Here is a 17,638-nt window from a genome sequence, read left to right as displayed (position 1 = left end):
TCCGGGCCAAGTGCAGGAATATGGGATTAGAATAGTTGGGTGCTGTATGGCCGGCACACACACGATGGGCCTGTTTCTGTGTTGTATAACTCTATGACAAATATAAATTTAGCTTTTCAGGAGCAGTGAGATTGTTTAGCAGTAACTATTGTTACGACCAAGGCAGGAGGAGTGCACTGTTTATTCTAGTTCCACTTCTCCCACAGGTTACAACATGGCGCAGCACTGCGGCGCAGTGGTTAGTACCACAGCCTCACAGCTCCTGCAACCCGGGTTCAGTTCTGGGTACTGCCTGTGCGGAGTTTGCAAGTTCTCCCTGTGACCGCGTGGGTTTTCGCCGGGTGCTACGGTTTACTTCCACAGTCAAAGACTTGCAGGTTGATAGGTAAATTGGCCATTGTAAATTGCCCCTAGTGTAGGTAGGTGGTAGGAGAATGGTGGGGAATATGGGATTAATGTAGGATTAGTATAAATGGGTGGTTGTTGGTTAGCACAGACTCAGTGGTCCGAAGGGTCTGTTTCAGTGCTGTATCTCTCTATGACTCTATATAATTACATTTTTTCCCACTTATCGATATGGTCAATCGTAGACTCTATTTTTATCCCAGAATAAAACACACCCATCAGGTTTCTTCAATAAGCAACAAAATTATCAGATTATAAAACAAGTTCAAAATATAAAAGTTCCCTTTTTATCTTAGCCCCTCAGACACACACAAACACACGCACTGGTTAACTGAAAAAAAATAAACAGACTTACTCTATAGAGCTCCAGTACAAAAAAACCCAACAGAAGAATACCTTGGCCAAAATACTTGCTAATTCTTGAAGTAAAAAAAAAAATATGAAAAGATGTCAGATGTCCTTTTGATTTGGCGTCCCAAATACGTATTGACGGCTGTCACTGGGATCTTCCTAGAACAGTTCTAGTCAGGCGACGATGATCAGTTTGGGCAGGCTTTACAGGAAAAATGCAGTAACAGGAGTTTCAGGCAGTTTCTTACAATTGCTTCTCAGCTTCTCAAGAGATGGAAAACAGGCAGGCTTTTTCAAAGAGCTGGAACAGATTGAAGTGGGGTTTGCTTCCTTGTCTTTTTAACACTGTCCATATCCCAACTTACTATCCAAGCAAAACCAAAAACAATGTCACAAGAATCAAGCCTCCTGACACTTATAAATCTTGACCCGTCACATCTTTCCCCAAGTCAAAAACAACCCCCGCTAGGTAATTATTTGAAAACAGGTGCCATCCAGTAACTGTTTATAATCCAGACCTCTCAGTGACCCTTGTAAAAAACATCCATAGACTCCTCTTCCATTTTAAAACACAAATCTTCAAAATTTAAAAAAATGGAAGCACTCGTAACACTATGAAGTTAGTACACCGTTAAAAACTCAGTTTCAACAACCTGTGACTTTTTCAAGGGTAAATACAGCAAGACCAAAACAGCACAAAAGTGGAAGTTCACATCAATTCAATTGATTTCCCATTGATTGCCTTCTGGGGTGCCTCAACAGTGCATCCTCTGGCGAAGCATAGAATCACCGACAGGCACTTCTGGATTTCCGAAGTTGTTCTACGCAGAAGTTTCATTCAGTTTCAGTGGAGTAACAATGGCAAGTGCTTACAGTTTCACTCTCATTACCATCACAAAATCTCGCCATTTTCTGGTGATTATTTCATTGCTGGTTGTGGGAGTTGTGTGCGCGCAAATCGGCTGCCAGGGTTGCTTATATCACCTCAGAAGTACTTCATTGGCTGTAAAGTGCTTTGGGATGTCCAGAGGTAGCAAAAGGCACTATATAAATGCACGCCTTTCTTTCTTTAGGTCAAAGAACTTGCACATTTGCTACTGAATTGGATTTTCCTCAAAAAAAAAATTCTTGAAAGAGGCACCCTTGCAGTTTGGTACCAAGTTGTGAAAAGTATTTACCTTTTGAACTGGTTTAGGAAGATTCCAGGCTCAGTCCCTGGTTGGTGCTGAGCTAACTAACTCAATGTTAGAAACACTACAGTATCTGGCAAGGAATAAATGAGCCAAGATTCCCACTCATCATAGAACCATAGAAAAATTGCAGCACAGAAGGAGGCCATTCAGCCCATCGTATCTGCACCAGCATCATAATTTCCCAGTGGGCACAGCACACAACAGGGAGGAACAGAACTAAACTTGGGTTTGACGCCTTCACACACACTCCAGCTAATGCGCTGCAAAGGGTTAGCTAATCACAGTGAGCAGCTCTGGCAGGTGACATGGAAATCTTACCCCAATCTGAGTTTGTGTTCAGGGAATATTAAACCAATGTCCCAGTGTTTCCAATCTCAGCTATAGGATCAGGTACTGAATGGAATACAAATATAGGTGTACCAGGTAAAATAGCCATTGTAAGCTTTAGAAATATATACGTCCACATATTAGTATTCATTCTGCAATGGCTATATGAGACTTTAAATACAACAGCAAACTAATAAGCACTTGTGTAGAATGTGTGAAGTGCAACAATCCAAGACACCAAAGGCACATACAACAAATGGTGACAGCTAACCTTACGAGCTAACTTGTCAGCAGCATACACATAGAAAATTATGATATATGGGACTCATTTATCCTAAATTAAACCTAGAAAAGATACCACACTGGAGCTCCTGGGACCTTTGATCTAGAGTTGTATTTTATCTCATTGACTTAATTTAATAAAGAATATCAACCAATTTTCAGCTTCCTAGTCCTCAAACTCGTATCAGAGATTATTTATGGAAAAGGACAAGCATCAATCTACAGTAAATAAAAACAGAAAATGCTGGAAATACTCAGCAGATCTGGCAGCATCTGTGGAGAGAAAAACAAAGTTAATGTTTCAGGTCGATGATCCTTCATCAGAACTGGGACAAGTTAGAAATGTAGTCGGTTTTAAGTAGGTCAAATAAAGAAGGGTGGAAAAAGAACAAAAGGGAAGGTCTGTGATGGGGCAGAAGATAGGAGACATTAAATGACAAAAGAGTTGGTGGGGCAGAGCCAAAAAGGAGTAATAATGGGACAAGTAAAGAGACAAAAGATGTGCCCAGAGGTGGCGTGAATGATAGAATAATTAACAGCTGCCATCAAAAGCCAAGCAAGAGAAAAGATTAAAAACTGACAACATGCAAAGAAAATGAAACAAAAAAAAGGAGGGCAGCGATTACAGTCTGAAATTGCTGAACTCAATGTTGACTCAAGAAGGCTGTAAAGTGCCCAATTGAAAGCTGAGGTGCTGCTCCTCGAGCTTGCTTTGAACTCCATTGGAACACTGCAGCAGGCCAAGGACAGAGGTCAGCGTGAGAGCAAGGTCGAGAATTAAAATGGCAGACACCAGAAGCTTAGGGTCACGCTTGTGACCTGAACGGAGATGCTCCGCAAAGCAGTCATCCAATCTGCGCTTGGTCTCCCCAATGTAGAGCAGACGGCATTGTGAGCAGAAAATACAGTATACTAAACTGAAAGAAGAATGCGTAATCGCTGTTTCACTTGGAATGAGCATTTGGGGCTTTGGACAGTGAGGAGAGAAGAGGTAAAAGAGTAGGTGTTACATCTCCGGCACTTGCATGGAAAGGTGCCGTGGGTGACTGAGGAGTGGACTAAGGTATCGCGGAGGGAACGGTCCCTTCGAAATGCTGAAAGGGGAGGGGAAAGGAAGATGTGAATAGTGGTGGCATCATGCTGGAGGCTGAAATAGAAGAGGATGATCCATTGAATACGGAGGCTGGTCGGGTGGAAGGCGTGAACAAGGGGAACCTTACTGTAGTTCTGGGAGGGAAGGGATGAGGGAAGTCCGGGAAATGGGTCGGACACAGTCGAGGGCTCTGTCAACCATGGAATCCTCAGTTGTGGAAAAAGGAAGACATATGGAAGGTTGTATCATCAGAACAGATGTGATGGAGACAAAGAAACTGGAAGAATGCCATGGAGTCCTGACAGGAAGCAGGATATGAGGAAGTGTAGCCAATGTAGCTGTGGGTTTATAATGAATATTTTTGACAGCCTAGTCCCAGAAATGGAGAAAGAAGTTGTTGAGGAAAAAAAGGGAAAGAGTCAAAGATGGACCATGTAAAGGTGAGAGAAGGGTGGAAATTCGAAGCAAAGTTGAAAAAGTTTTCCAGTTCAGGCGAGAACAGGAAGCGACCCTGATACAGTCATCAATGTACTGGAAGAAGAGGAGTGGGAGGGTGCCCTGAGTAGCACTGGAACAAGAAATGTTCCACATATCCCACAAAAAGGTAGGCATAGCTAGGACCCATGTGCGCACCCATAGCAACACCTTTTTATTTAGAAGATGAGTTAAAATGAGAAGTTGTTCAATGAAAGAACAAGTTCAGCCAGGTGTAGGAGGGTGATGGATGGAACCTGGGTTGGACCTCCTTTCAAGGAAGAAGTGGAGCTCTCAGACCGTGCTGGAGTGTAGAGAGATTGGACGTCCAATCGTGAAGTGGTGGTGGTTAGGACCAGGAAATTGGAAACTGTTAAAGTGATGGAGGGAATCGGAAGAGTCACTGTAGACAGGGAGGAAAAAAACAGAAGTTAAGATAGGAAGAAATCAGTTCAGTTGGGCAGGAACAATGGGTCTACCAGGGCAGTCCTGTTTGTGGATCTTGGGAAGGAGGTAGAAGCAGGCTGTTTAGGGTTGGTGGACTATGAGGCTGGAAGCTGTGGAGGCAAGATCTCCAGAGGGAAACAACGACCTGATGTTCAGTGGCGGGGTCATGGTCTGAGGGAGGTAGGAAGAAGTGTTGGTGAGTTGGCGTTTACCCTCTGCTAGGTAGAGGTCAGTTCATCACAAAACAACAGCACCATCCTTGTCAGCAGGTTTGATAATCTTATGGTTGGACCTGAGAGAACGGAGTGCTGCAAGTTCATAGGGAGACAGGTTACAGGGAGTGAAGGGAGCAGAGAAATTGAGACGGCCAATGTCACACCGCCTGTTCTCAATAAAAAGATCAAAAGAGGACAAGGCCAGAGGGAGGGGTCCAGGTGGAGGGTGTTGTGGGGGAACCTTAAGAGCAGACCACCTTTAGAAGCTATAAGTAAAGTCACTGGAGGAAGTGAAGGTCACGCCACACATGACCAGGGAGTTGTATGTTCCAGTTAAGTTATCATAATAACCCACATATTTTTGGATATTACTAGTAGTATTGTGAGTCTTACAATAGTTCACATTCCAAAGGAAGAATATTGGAGATGGGTAAAAGGGACATTGTGTAGGGGATGACTCATGACCAAAGAAGTGGGCTAGAGTAGACATACTTAATTGAAGGAGAGCCAATTTCAGTAGGATGAGAAGGGATCTGCCCATGGTAAATGGAATCAAGGATTGGCAGGCAAAACAGCAAAGGAACAATGGGCTGCCTTTAAAGAAATGCTTCAGGTACAGTCGAGGCACATTCCCATCAGGGGGAAAAGGTAGGATAACCAAAGCTACAGCACGCTGGATGATGAAGGAGAAACAGAGTAAGATGAAGCAGAAAAAGCGGGTGTATGACAGATGTCAGATTAATAACATAAATGAGAACCAGGCTGAATATAGAAAGTTCAAACAGGAAGTGAAAAAGAAAATGAGAGAGGAAATGAAAGAGTACGAGAAGAGACTGGCAGTTAACATAAAAGAGAATCCAAAAGTCTTCTATAGGCTATAAATAGTCAAAACGGTAATAAAAGGAGTAGTGGGCCAATTAGGGACCAAAAAGGGGACATATACATCGATGCAAAGGGCATGGCTGAGGTACTTTGCATCTGTCTTTACTAAAGAAGAAGATACTGCAGAAGTCATAGTGAGAGAGGAGCTGGTTGAGATACTGGATAGGCTAAAAATAGATAAAGAGGATAAAGGGAAGGTATTAGAAAGGCAGGCTGTACTTAAAGTTGATATGTCACCAGGACCTGCTGGGATGCATCCAAGGATGCTGAGGGAAATAAGAGTGGAAATTGCAGATGTACCAGCCATAATCTACCAATTCTCCTCAGATATGAGGGTTGTGCCTGAGGACTGGAGATTTGCAAATGTTACCCTTATTCAAAAAGGGCATCAGATTAACCCCAGCAACTACAGGCCAGTTAGTTTAATCTCTACTCTTATTCTTTTATGTGATGTGGGCATTGCTGGCAAGGCCAGCATTTGTTGCCCACTCCTAACTTCCCTTGACAACTGAGTGGCTTGCTAAGCCATTTCAGCAGGCAGTCAACCACTTTGCTATGGGTCTGGAATCACATGTAGGTCAGACCAGGTAAGGACAGCAGATTTCCTTCCCTAAAGGACATAAGTGAACCAGATTTTTTAAAAAAACAAAATCGATGATAGTTTCATGGCATCCTTCCAGATTTTTATTAATTAATTTAATTTAAATTCCACCAGCTGCCGTGGTATGATTTGGACCTGTTTCTCCAGGGCATTTGCTTGGGCCTCTGGATTACTAGCACAGTGACATTACCACTACGCCACCTTCTCGGTGATGGGAAAGCTTTTAGAAACGATAAATCAGGACAAAATTAATAGTCACTTGAACAAATGTGGATTAATTAAGGAAAGCCAGCACACATTTGTTAAAGGAAAATTGTACTTAACAAACTTATTTGAATTTTTTGATAAAGTAACAGAGGGCTGATAAGGGTAATGCAGTTGATGTGGTGTACATGGACTTCCAAAATGCGTTTGAAGTGCCGCATAGCAGGCTTGTCAGTAAAGTTAAAGCCCATGGAATAAAAGGGACAGTAGCAGCGTGGATACAACATTGGCTGAGTGACAGCAACAGTAGTGGTGAACAGTTGTTTCTCCGACTGGAGGATGGTGTATCAGTGGGGTTCCCCAGGGGTCGGTATAAGGACTACTGCTTTTCTCGCTGCAGAACTCCCAGCCCCTGACCTGATCTTGTTGCCACGGTATTTATATGGCTGGTCCAGTTAAGTTCCTGGTCAATGATAAATCCCAGGATGTTGACGTTGGGGGATTCAGCAATGGTAATGCTGCTGAATGTCAAGGGGTCATTGCCCATCACCTGTGTGGCGTGAATGTTACTTACCACTTATCAGCCCAAGCCTGAATACTGTCCAGGTCTTGCTGCATGTGGGCATGGACTGAGGAGTTGAATGGTACCAAACACTGTGCAATCACCAGCGGACATCCCCACCTTGTGTTGGAGGGAAGATCACTGATGAAACAGCTGAAGATGGCTCAGCATAGGACATGACTTGGATGGTTCCAGGGATGATAGGCTTCACTTACATGGATAGATTGGAGAAGCTAGGGCTGTCTCTTTAGAGATGGTTGAGAGGAGATTCGATAGAGGTGTTTAAAATCATGAGGGGTCCTGTTGGCGGAAGGGTTAAGAACCGGAGGATAGCAATTTAAGGTGAATGACAAAAGAAGCAACTGCAACATGAGGATTTTTTTTTTAAATATAGACGCAGCAAATGGTTAGGATCTGAAATGCACTGCCTGAGTGTGGTGGAGATAGATTCAACTGTGTCTTTCAAAAGGGAATTAGATAAGCACCCGAAGAGAAACAAGTTTCTGGGCTATGGGGAAAGGGCGGGGCAGTGGGACTAGCAGAGCTGTTCTTGCAGAGAGCTGGCATGAACATGATGTGATGAATTGCTGTAACCCTTTTATGATTCTATGAGCTGGTAACCTTGATGCCCAGTTGGTCTAACTGAGTAGGAAGCAAAGATGGTGATATTTACTGTGACCCTCAAAAGGCACAACTCAAACAAACATGCAGCTATACACAAGAGTGTTCTAGTACCTTGCTGATACCCAATTCGCAGATGTATTTCCACACTTCATGAGATGAAGCAAACGAACTGTTCCTTTGTATCATAGGACTTTGTTTACTCTCGCGAGCCACCTCTGCCTGTAGGGAACACATGTTTGCTTTCTTTATTAGTGATCAGCTGTATCGAATAATGTTCAATGCAAATATTCAAATTTCCCATTTACTATAGTGCAGCGCAGAGCATTCCCTACAGATATTCATTGCTGCAAGTATAAATAAGTTTGTAATAAAAACTGAACACGTTTGACAATGTGCAATAGCACGCCAGGGAAGCTAGATTGGAAAACTTGGCTATAAGATGGTTAGATGTCAAGCGGTGGTTCTTTTCCTACAGAACAGTAGGTCTCTGGTACAGGCTGCAGGCACATGCCAATTTGCTGAATTCCTTGAAGCGAGAGCTGGGCCTGGTTCTGGCTGGGGAGGAGATCAAATCATATAACAGGTAGGTCCTACTTAGAATTATCAAGGCCAGAGTGATCCCCAGTCCTAGTTGCGATCACATAAGGCGGTGGTAGAGGAATTTCCCAGATTTCCCCATCTCCCCCAATTTTTTCTGGGTTTTTAAAATCTGTTTTTATTTTGTCTCTCCCAGATCACATGGCTTTCTGGTAGCATAGTGAGTGTAAATATTGTGATGCACAAGGCATCATAATTGTGTGGGACGGGGTGGATGGACCAGCAGGTCACTTCCTGTCCAGCACAATTCAAATGTTACTATCACTGGGCAGTATGCTGCAGCTTAGTTCACTGTCTGCGTGACATGCCCATCTTTCCCCTAATGACAAGTTTTACTAACTGAGGATTTAGATCATACCATGAACTGAAAAGGCTAAAGCTTCAGCAGTTATGTGTCATCTGAACTGACTATGATTTGGAAGTATTCGAGTTTGGAAAAAAAAAGTGGAAGGAATTTGTATGTATGTAACGGAACAGAGCTGAACAGCAATAAAAGGAAAATTGAAACTTGGGCTCCAGATTAGGTTTTGCATTGACTAATAACGGTGGGGTTACTATGCAGCAATAAAGTATTTTTTGTGTTCAACCGCAGAGCAACTCAAACCCTCTCCACTTAGACCTGATGAAGCCAAACTCTCTGATCATCAGTAGGGCAACTGATTTTATGGCAAAACATCCTGCAACCTCCCAAAATTTCTACACTCGATGATATGGACAAATTGCAAACACGAACCCCACGTTCTAGTACTCTGCCGTTTCTGGTACATTTCCTCTCCCCTTTCTGTTCCCTGATCAATGCAGAAATATTCCATCCCATACCTACTGAACAGAGAGAGTGCACGAGAGCATAGACCAGAGAAAAAGCTCAAAATACTGGGTTGACGTCCACTGAGGGTTCTTGCATCCAATGGATACAGGTGGTCCCTCCCTTTACCTACTGTAAAAGGGTCAGTCAGGTTGTTTAGCCTTGGTTGTCTAGGAAGAGGTCCTCCAGGGAAAAAAACTTCAAGGAACTCAAGGGGAAACGTTGCATGTGTGTAGGTATTTTCATGTGTCCTTGGGGTCAATGGACATTACTGTACAGTTTACGACATCATAAGAGCAACGCCTTACCTTATTTTGTAAGAACTTGAAGCACTGCTGGTTCAGCACTTCTACAAACTCCGACTCAAAATCTTGGTCACTGTACCAAGCTCCACCAGTCACAGATCGATCCGGCTGCAGGTTATATAACATGTATACCTTTTTCTTCGAAGCCTGGAAGTGGAGGAGGGAAGAAAAGAGTCATACTTGTTCTTGGAATGTGGGCAACATTGGAAAGGCAGTATTCATCACCCAACCCTTGTTGCCCTGAGGGCATTAAGAGTCAACCATGCAGAGTGAGACTGGAGTCACGTCTAGGCCAGACCACAGCCCAGATTGGGGGGTGGGGGGTGATGCTTCCCTGAAAAGGCATTAGTCAGCCAGTTACGTTTTTCCAACAACCCAGCGGGTTTTAATGATCATTTATCTGCTGCCAGGTTAGAAGTTATTAGTTTTTTTTTCCAAACTTGTCAACATGGGGTTTCAACTCATGACCTCCATATAGTTAGTCCAGCACCATAACTGCAGTCTGTTTCCCTTTTCTGTTCTTGCTGATTGAGGGGTATTTCGGTGCCAAATTCAATACCAGCCTAGAACACAGTAGTGCATGATTGTAATGAACTTTAGTGCTTGATGCCCCAGGTTGAGATGAGAACACTGCAGGATGCTGAACTAAACCATACTATGGACAGGTCTCTCTGTCCAAGCACCTAGCTTACACCAGCTTCCCAATGGGAAGGAGATTCATGTTGGAAGGTCTGTGTGGCAGAAGACACAAAATAAGGTTTGCCCTGGAAATTTTAAAGAGAAAAACAGTGCCAGAAATTTGAAATTGCAAAAAAAAAAAAGCGCGAGGAAAATGCGGATGAGCCAAAATTTAAAACATAAGGAAATGACAGGCAGAAAAAAAAAACAGCTGCTCCATCAAGCCTGCCCCACGGTCATGAAAGCTCACTAGACACTCATGTAATGGGAGAGGCAATAAACCAAAGAAAAATCCAGAGCCTGTAAGGGAAAAAAAACTCTGGAAAAATTTTCTCTGCCAAGCCCCCCAACACCCCAAAAGCAAAAAAATCAGGCGATCAAAATCAGTCTGGAAGATCACATGACCGTGTGTTAAAAGATAGTTCATGTTTTTGGCCTGACTTTTCATATAGAAAAGGTGTAGGGCTCACAAAAACCTCATCTCAACTGGTCTATGGCACTTTGTTTTTCCCAAAGAATTCTACTCCAGAAGTACATTAAAAAAAATGTTGAAATCACTTTCCCGTCAGCTCATACATTCATTTTTTAATCCGCAATATTCATAGCAACACTTTCAAGTAACTTTCAAAAATGGAACTGGATAAATACTTAAACAGGACATTTTTTCAGAGTTATGGTGAAAAAAAACAGGGCAGTGGAGAGTCTAATTGGATTGCTCTTTCAAAGAGATGACACTGGAACGATGGGCCAAATGGTCTCCATCTGTGCTGTAAGATTCTATGAAAAGTTTTGATGCCAAAACATTGCTGGAAGCGTCATTATGTATCTCAGTTCCTAACTTGATTAAAGCCAAGCATTTCACTTTAAATATAACAATGAAGCCCACTCATTTTGAAGTAGGACACAACATCCACCATAAACTGAAAAGCTGTATCAGCGTTGGCTCGGTGGATAGCACTCTGACCAGAGTCAGAAGGTCACGGGCTCAAGTCCCACTCTTAGAGACTAGAGCCTATAATCTAAACCGATACCTCAGTGCTGCACTGTTGGGAAATACCGTCTTTCAGATAAGATATTAAACCGAGGCTCCACGTACCCTCTCGGTGGAAGTAAAAGAGACCATGGCACTATTTCAAAGAGCAGGTGGTTTCTCCCCAGTCTCCTGGTCAACATTTATTCCTCAGGCAACAACCAGAACAGAAAATCTGACCATTTAACACATTGTTATTGGTGCGAACTTGCTGTGTGCAAATTGTCACATTTCCTACATTTGAACAGCACTTAATTGGCTGTAAGACGCTTTGCGATGTCCTGAGGTTGTGAAAGCTGCTACATAAATGTCTCAAGGACTTGCATTTTGGTGCAGCATGGCAAGATAGAGAGCATTAACATATCCAAACCCACACACCAAGGAAACTATGAATGTACTCACAGCCACAGACTTGACAGCTTTAATTAGCTTTTTGCTCTCCATGTTCTTGAGAATTTTGTTGATCTCCGTTAATGGTAGGTTGCTCTTATATCGAATATCTCTGCTCCATATACCTATGAAAAATCAAATTGGATCACTGGAGCTCAACAAGAATTTTAAGCTGCACTGGTTTAGTCACAAGAACCAAGGTTCACATTTTCCAGTTATTACTATTTTAGGTCATGTACAGAGATCAACATATAATTTTATTAGATAACAAGTATTATTGAATCTTATAAGTGCCAGCTGTGGCTCAGCAGGTAGCTCAGTCCCACTCAGTACATAATCTAGGCTGATACTACAAGCAGTATAGGGAATGGTACACTGTCAGAGGTGCCATCTGCCCTCTTGGTTGGACCAAAAAGATTCCACAGCGCTATTTTGAAGACGAACAGCGGAGCTCTCCCTGGTATAAAAACAAGAAATGCTGGAAATACTCAGCAGGTCTGGCAGCATCTGTGGAGAGAGAAGCAGAGTTTAACATTTCAGGTCAGTGACCCTTCTTCAGTTCAGATACTGCCAGACCTGCTGAGTATTTCCAGCATTTCTTGTTTTTATTTCAGATTTCCAGCATCCGCAGTATTTTGCTTTTATTTTAGAGTCCTCCCTGGTGCCCAGGCCAATATTTATCCCTCAACCAACATCACTGAAAAACAGGTCATGTGGTCATTTATTTCACTGCTGTTTGTGGGACGTCACTGTGCACAAATTGGCTGCTGTGTTTACTATGTTACAACAGAGTCCTCACTTCAACAAACACTTTATTGGCTGCACAGCTTTGGGACATGCTGAGGTTGTGAAAGGTGCTGCATAAACATAAGTCTTTTTTTTCATATGACAGACTAAACCAGAACAAATAAAACAAATTACACTGGCAGCATCACAGTGTAAGACTAATGGAGTTGGGGGTGGGGGAGAACTGGGGTAAGTGGATAATTTCTCAACCCACCCCCATACAATACATTTTTCCACAACCACGGGGGGAAAATGGACAACTAAGAAACCGTGACACTCTCTAAGCGCTTCCATCATTGTAATCAAGTGGCAAATGTTCCTAAGCACATTAGCAAACCAAACACAGAACATAAAGAATGGAAATGTGCTTTCACATCCAGGCATAAACTGTTCAGACTGGTGCTCAATGGCCTGGATCACAGGGACCTGCTGATATTCTACAGGGTCATCCATCAGCTGGGATTAGTGTGTGCAATATTTAGCATGGGAGAAACTCCCAGCTTGAGGTGGCCACTGTCCGTTTGGAATGGGAGGTGGCCGGGTGAAGTACAAAGAAGAAATTAAGAAAACAACTCTTCAAGTCAATTGTAAGCAGTCAATTAATTTGAAGAATTTTACCGTACCTTTATTTCCAGCATCTTCTATGATTTGATAAACCAGTTTCTCCTGATTGTCAGACCCCTTCATTTTGCTGTTTGATAAAAAGTATACCCACACATTAATTAAAAGTATGCGAAAGACTGCAGCAGTTCTAAACTTTGGGGTTAAAAGTTCTCTCAAAGCCAGGCAATAATGTTGAGCATTAATCACTCTGTGCCATGAAGTTGGGGACAGACGTGGAATTTGATCTGTGCTGGCAATTATTTTTTTTTTTTAAAATAAAATCAAAAAAGGCAACAGTTCAAAATGTAGGATACCACGGTTAAAAAGAGCAAGATAAAGTGAGTAAGTGACATAGCAATGGTTACTTGATGCCAGGTTTAGATTGTTAAAAGTATAATGGTGACAAGTGGAAGGACTGAGAACAGTAAAAAGTCTCATCATTCAATTAGATCATGGTTGATTTGAATCTTAACTGAATTTACCTGCCTTGGTTCTGTATCATGGATGAGGCATTTCCGCATATCCTATGGCAGTTTCAAGAGGTAACAGTGCCAGCAGGCTGTGTGTCCACCCTTTTTGCTGCCAAATGGCAAGCCAGATGATGGGGATGGGTAACAGAGGAAAAGGTGGCAGGGCAATTTGCCCAGAAAGCAATACTCTAAAGGAAGAAAATCTGAAATGCAGAGCTTGCATTTGATTCCACTGTTCCTGAATGCCAACCCTAACATCACCCCATTACAGTTACTGTTCCTGAATGCCTCTCCCAGCCTCTACCAGTCATGGATGAGCTGGACATACAGCCAACCAAATCGGAACTCAGTGATGCCATTGATTCCCTAGCCAGCGGAAAAGCCCCTGGGAAGGACAGCATTACCCCTGAAATAATCAAGAGTGCCAAGCCTGCTATACTCTCAGCACTACATGAACTGCTATGCCTGTGCTGGGACGAGGGAGCAGTACCCCAGGACATGCGCGATGCCAACATCATCACCCTCTATAAAAACAAAGGTGACCGCGGTGACTGCAACAACTACCGTGGAATCTCCCTGCTCAGCATAGTGGGGAAAGTCTTTGCTCGAGTCGCTCTGAACAGGCTCCAGAAGCTGGCCGAGCGCGTCTACCCTGAGGCACAGTGTGGCTTTCGTGCAGAGAGATCGACTATTGACATGCTGTTCTCCCTTCGTCAGATACAGGAGAAATGCCGTGAACAACAGATGCCCCTCTACATTGCTTTCATTGATCTCACCAAAGCCTTTGACCTCGTCAGCAGACGTGGTCTCTTCAGACTACTAGAAAAGATCGGATGTCCACCAAAGCTACTAAGTATCATCACCTCATTCCATGACAATATGAAAGGCACAATTCAACATGGTGGCTCCTCATCAGAGCCCTTTCCTATCCTGAGTGGTGTGAAACAGGGCTGTGTTCTCGCACCCACACTTTTTGGGATTTTCTTCTCCCTGCTGCTTTCACATGCGTTCAAATCCTCTGAAGAAGGAATTTTCCTCCACACAAGATCAGGGGGCAGGTTGTTCAACCTTGCCCGTCTAAGAGCGAAGTCCAAAGTACGGAAAGTCCTCATCAGAGAACTCCTCTTTGCTGACGATGCTGCTTTAACATCTCACACTGAAGAATGCCTGCAGAGTCTCATCGACAGGTTTGCGTCTGCCTGCAATGAATTTGGCCTAACCATCAGCCTCAAGAAAACGAACATCATGGGGCAGGATGTCAGAAATGCTCCATCCATCAATATTGGCGACCACGCTCTGGAAGTGGTTCAAGAGTTCACCTACCTAGGCTCAACTATCACCAGTAACCTGTCTCTAGATGCAGAAATCAACAAGCGCATGGGTAAGGCTTCCACTGCTATGTTCAGACTGGCCAAGAGAGTGTGGGAAAATGGCGCACTGACACGGAACACAAAAGTCCGAGTGTATCAGGCCTGTGTCCTCAGTACCTTGCTCTACGGCAGCGAGGCCTGGACAACGTATGCCAGCCAAGAGCGACGTCTCAATTCATTCCATCTTCGCTGCCTTCGGAGAATACTTGGCATCAGGTGGCAGGACTATATCTCCAACACAGAAGTCCTTGAAGCGGCCAACATCCCCAGCTTATACACACTACTGAGTCAGCGGCGCTTGAGATGGCTTGGCCATGTGAGCCGCATGGAAGATGGCAGGATCCCCAAAGACACATTGTACAGCGAGCTCGCCACTGGTATCAGACCCACCGGCCGTCCATGTCTCCGTTATAAAGACGTCTGCAAACGCGACATGAAATCGTGTGACATTGATCACAAGTCGTGGGAGTCAGTTGCCAGCATTCGCCAGAGCTGGCGGGCAGCCATAAAGACAGGGCTAAATTGTGGCGAGTCGAAGAGACTTAGTAGTTGGCAGGAAAAAAGACAGAGGCGCAAGGGGAGAGCCAACTGTGCAACAGCCCCAACAAACAAATTTCTCTGCAGCACCTGTGGAAGAGCCTGTCACTCCAGAATTGGCCTTTATAGCCACTCCAGGCGCTGCTTCACAAACCACTGACCACCTCCAGGCGCGTATCCATTGTCTCTCGAGATAAGGAGGCCCAAAAGAAAGGAAGAAAATCTGAAATGCAGAGCTTGCATTTGATTCCACTGTTCCTGAATGCCAACCCTAACATCACCCCATTACAGTTACTAGCCATTTGTTAAATGAGACCAGCAGTCGGTCCCAACCAACATCCCTGGTAAGCCAGTCCATCTCAGTGTGAAGAAATACTTTCTGACTTCTGTCCTAAATTTGCCCTTCACAACCATACACCTGTAATGTTTGACAAAAAGACGACAAACTGAATATTTGTACAACTTTTTCCCCAATTGCCCAAATATAGACATGTACGTAGCTACAAGTGGAGCAAAGGTGGGAAAATGGAGTTGAAGTGCAGATCAGCCATGATCTAATTGAATGGCAGGATTGCCACCTCCTGTTCCTGCGTGCTTTCCACAATCCAAAGATCCAAAGCGATGCAAAGCTCGTATTCTCATAGCTACATGCAGGATCAAAAGAGGTCACTGAGGCTGCTCACCTTGCAGTCTGGGTATCCTTCATTCGATAAAGGAGACCAGAAGTACCCCTCAGCAGATCTAGCTGGCCCTGAAATGATTCAATAACAGAATTACTTAATTTGCCTTCCTGTTTCGGAAGTAATTAGAAGTTTCACAGATACAATACAACAGTTAAACTATTCAGCAACATTACAGTAATTAAATACTTTTGATAAAATGTTGTGCTGTTCAAGCTAGGAAATGGTAATGAAGCATTTTCTCCCCCCCACACACACACTTGACAGGTTGGGTTTCATAGTTTTATGAAGGAAAAACCAGATGTCTGGCACAAAACAGGACTGCGCACTGCGACAGCACATACAGAATTGGATAAAAAAGTGTAAACTTTATGGTGACAATCTATATCCATTTATCATGCACTATATATGTAAACAGTCCCCAAAACCTTAGAAGTTACATTCTACAATTCAGGTAGTTGGAGGAGATATCCAGCAATTCAATGCTTAATTGAGGCTCATGGCCTTGTCAACACATAAACAAGACACTACCATGAAAACAATGGCAGGAACAAATTCTTATTGTATCAGTCCAAGTACCATTCCAGAGGCTTGAGCCTATAATCCTAACTGACACTCCAGTGCAACACTGAGGAAATACTGGAGGTGCCACCTTTCAGGTAAGATATTAAATGTCACCTCATTTTCCCTCTCAGTTGAATGTTAAAGATCCCATGGCACTATTCAAACAGCAGGGAGTTCACCTCAGAGAAGTAGAGTTAACGTTTCGGGTCGGTGACCCTTCTTCGGATCCGAAGAAGGGTCACCGACCCGAAACGTTAACTCTACTTCTCTTTCCACAGATGCTGCCAGACCTGCTGAGTTAATCCAGCATTTCTTGTTTTTGTTTCAGATTTCCAGCATCCGCAGTATTTTGCTTTTAGTTCACCTCAGAGTCCTGGCCAATTTTATCCTTCCACCAACACCTAAAATAGATGATTTTGTTATTATCACATTGCTGTTTGTGGGACCTTGCTGTGTGCAAATTGGCTGCTGTATTTCCTATATTACAGTGACCATACTTCAAAAATGCTTCAATGGCTCTAAAGCACTTTGGGATGTCCTGAGGTCATGAATTGCACTATACAAATGCAAGTTTTTTTATTATGAACATTAAATGGCCTACTATTGAGAGAAGCCTGTTGATGGCCATCGCCCTTTTCTGCGGCTCCACATGTGGCATGTCATTCTGAATAACTTGGTCTGTGATTCCTTGTGGGAATTGCTGGCAGAGTTCTAAAATCCTAGGAATAAAACAGAAAGGATAATCGAGCAGAAGTAACAATTATCAGTGGTCTCATCCAAGTGGGAAGATGCCATAATAGTGTTAGCTCCAGATATCTCAAGAAGACTGGAAAAATACCCAACAGAGTGCCACTTCTGGTATGGCATTTTGCAATACAAGACTATCACAAATATATTATGTTCAGGTGATGAAGTAGAAAATATACAGTTTACAGTACATGGCAACAGTATACAGAGGGGCCAAGATTACATCATAAACCACATACACAAATCTAGAGTTGGATTGTCAGGTCAACTCTGAATGTGTTACATCCGTGCATTCCAACTAATTCTTTCAAATTAGAAATGTACAAAGTTGGTGTCACGCCGATTACAACTGGTGCAAAGACAAATCAGCGTGAATTTATCTCCTGAAGGTGCACCCGATCCCAAATGCGCCACTA

The 17,638-nt window shown here is 43.4% G+C and overlaps 1 protein-coding gene across 1 annotated transcript in view; it reads right to left on the bottom strand.

Moving 5' to 3' along the window:
- Positions 1–17,638, bottom strand: part of polr3f (polymerase (RNA) III (DNA directed) polypeptide F) — a 31,879-nt gene that overhangs the window by 13,522 nt on the left and 719 nt on the right. Inside the window, exons 2-7 of the mRNA XM_068044594.1 lie at positions 17,077–17,194; positions 15,915–15,982; positions 12,875–12,942; positions 11,478–11,590; positions 9,371–9,514; positions 7,772–7,879 (exon numbers count right to left, since the gene is read on the bottom strand). Of these exons, the coding sequence (XP_067900695.1) occupies positions 7,772–7,879; positions 9,371–9,514; positions 11,478–11,590; positions 12,875–12,942; positions 15,915–15,982; positions 17,077–17,194 (619 nt within the window). The remainder of the gene's footprint in view (positions 1–7,771; positions 7,880–9,370; positions 9,515–11,477; positions 11,591–12,874; positions 12,943–15,914; positions 15,983–17,076; positions 17,195–17,638) is intronic.

This window comes from Heterodontus francisci, chromosome 13 (assembly GCF_036365525.1).
Source record: "Heterodontus francisci isolate sHetFra1 chromosome 13, sHetFra1.hap1, whole genome shotgun sequence".
Lineage (NCBI taxonomy): Eukaryota > Metazoa > Chordata > Chondrichthyes > Heterodontiformes > Heterodontidae > Heterodontus > Heterodontus francisci.
The sequence above is the reverse complement of the archived record's forward strand: the minus strand, read 5'-3'. Positions and strand labels throughout refer to the sequence as shown.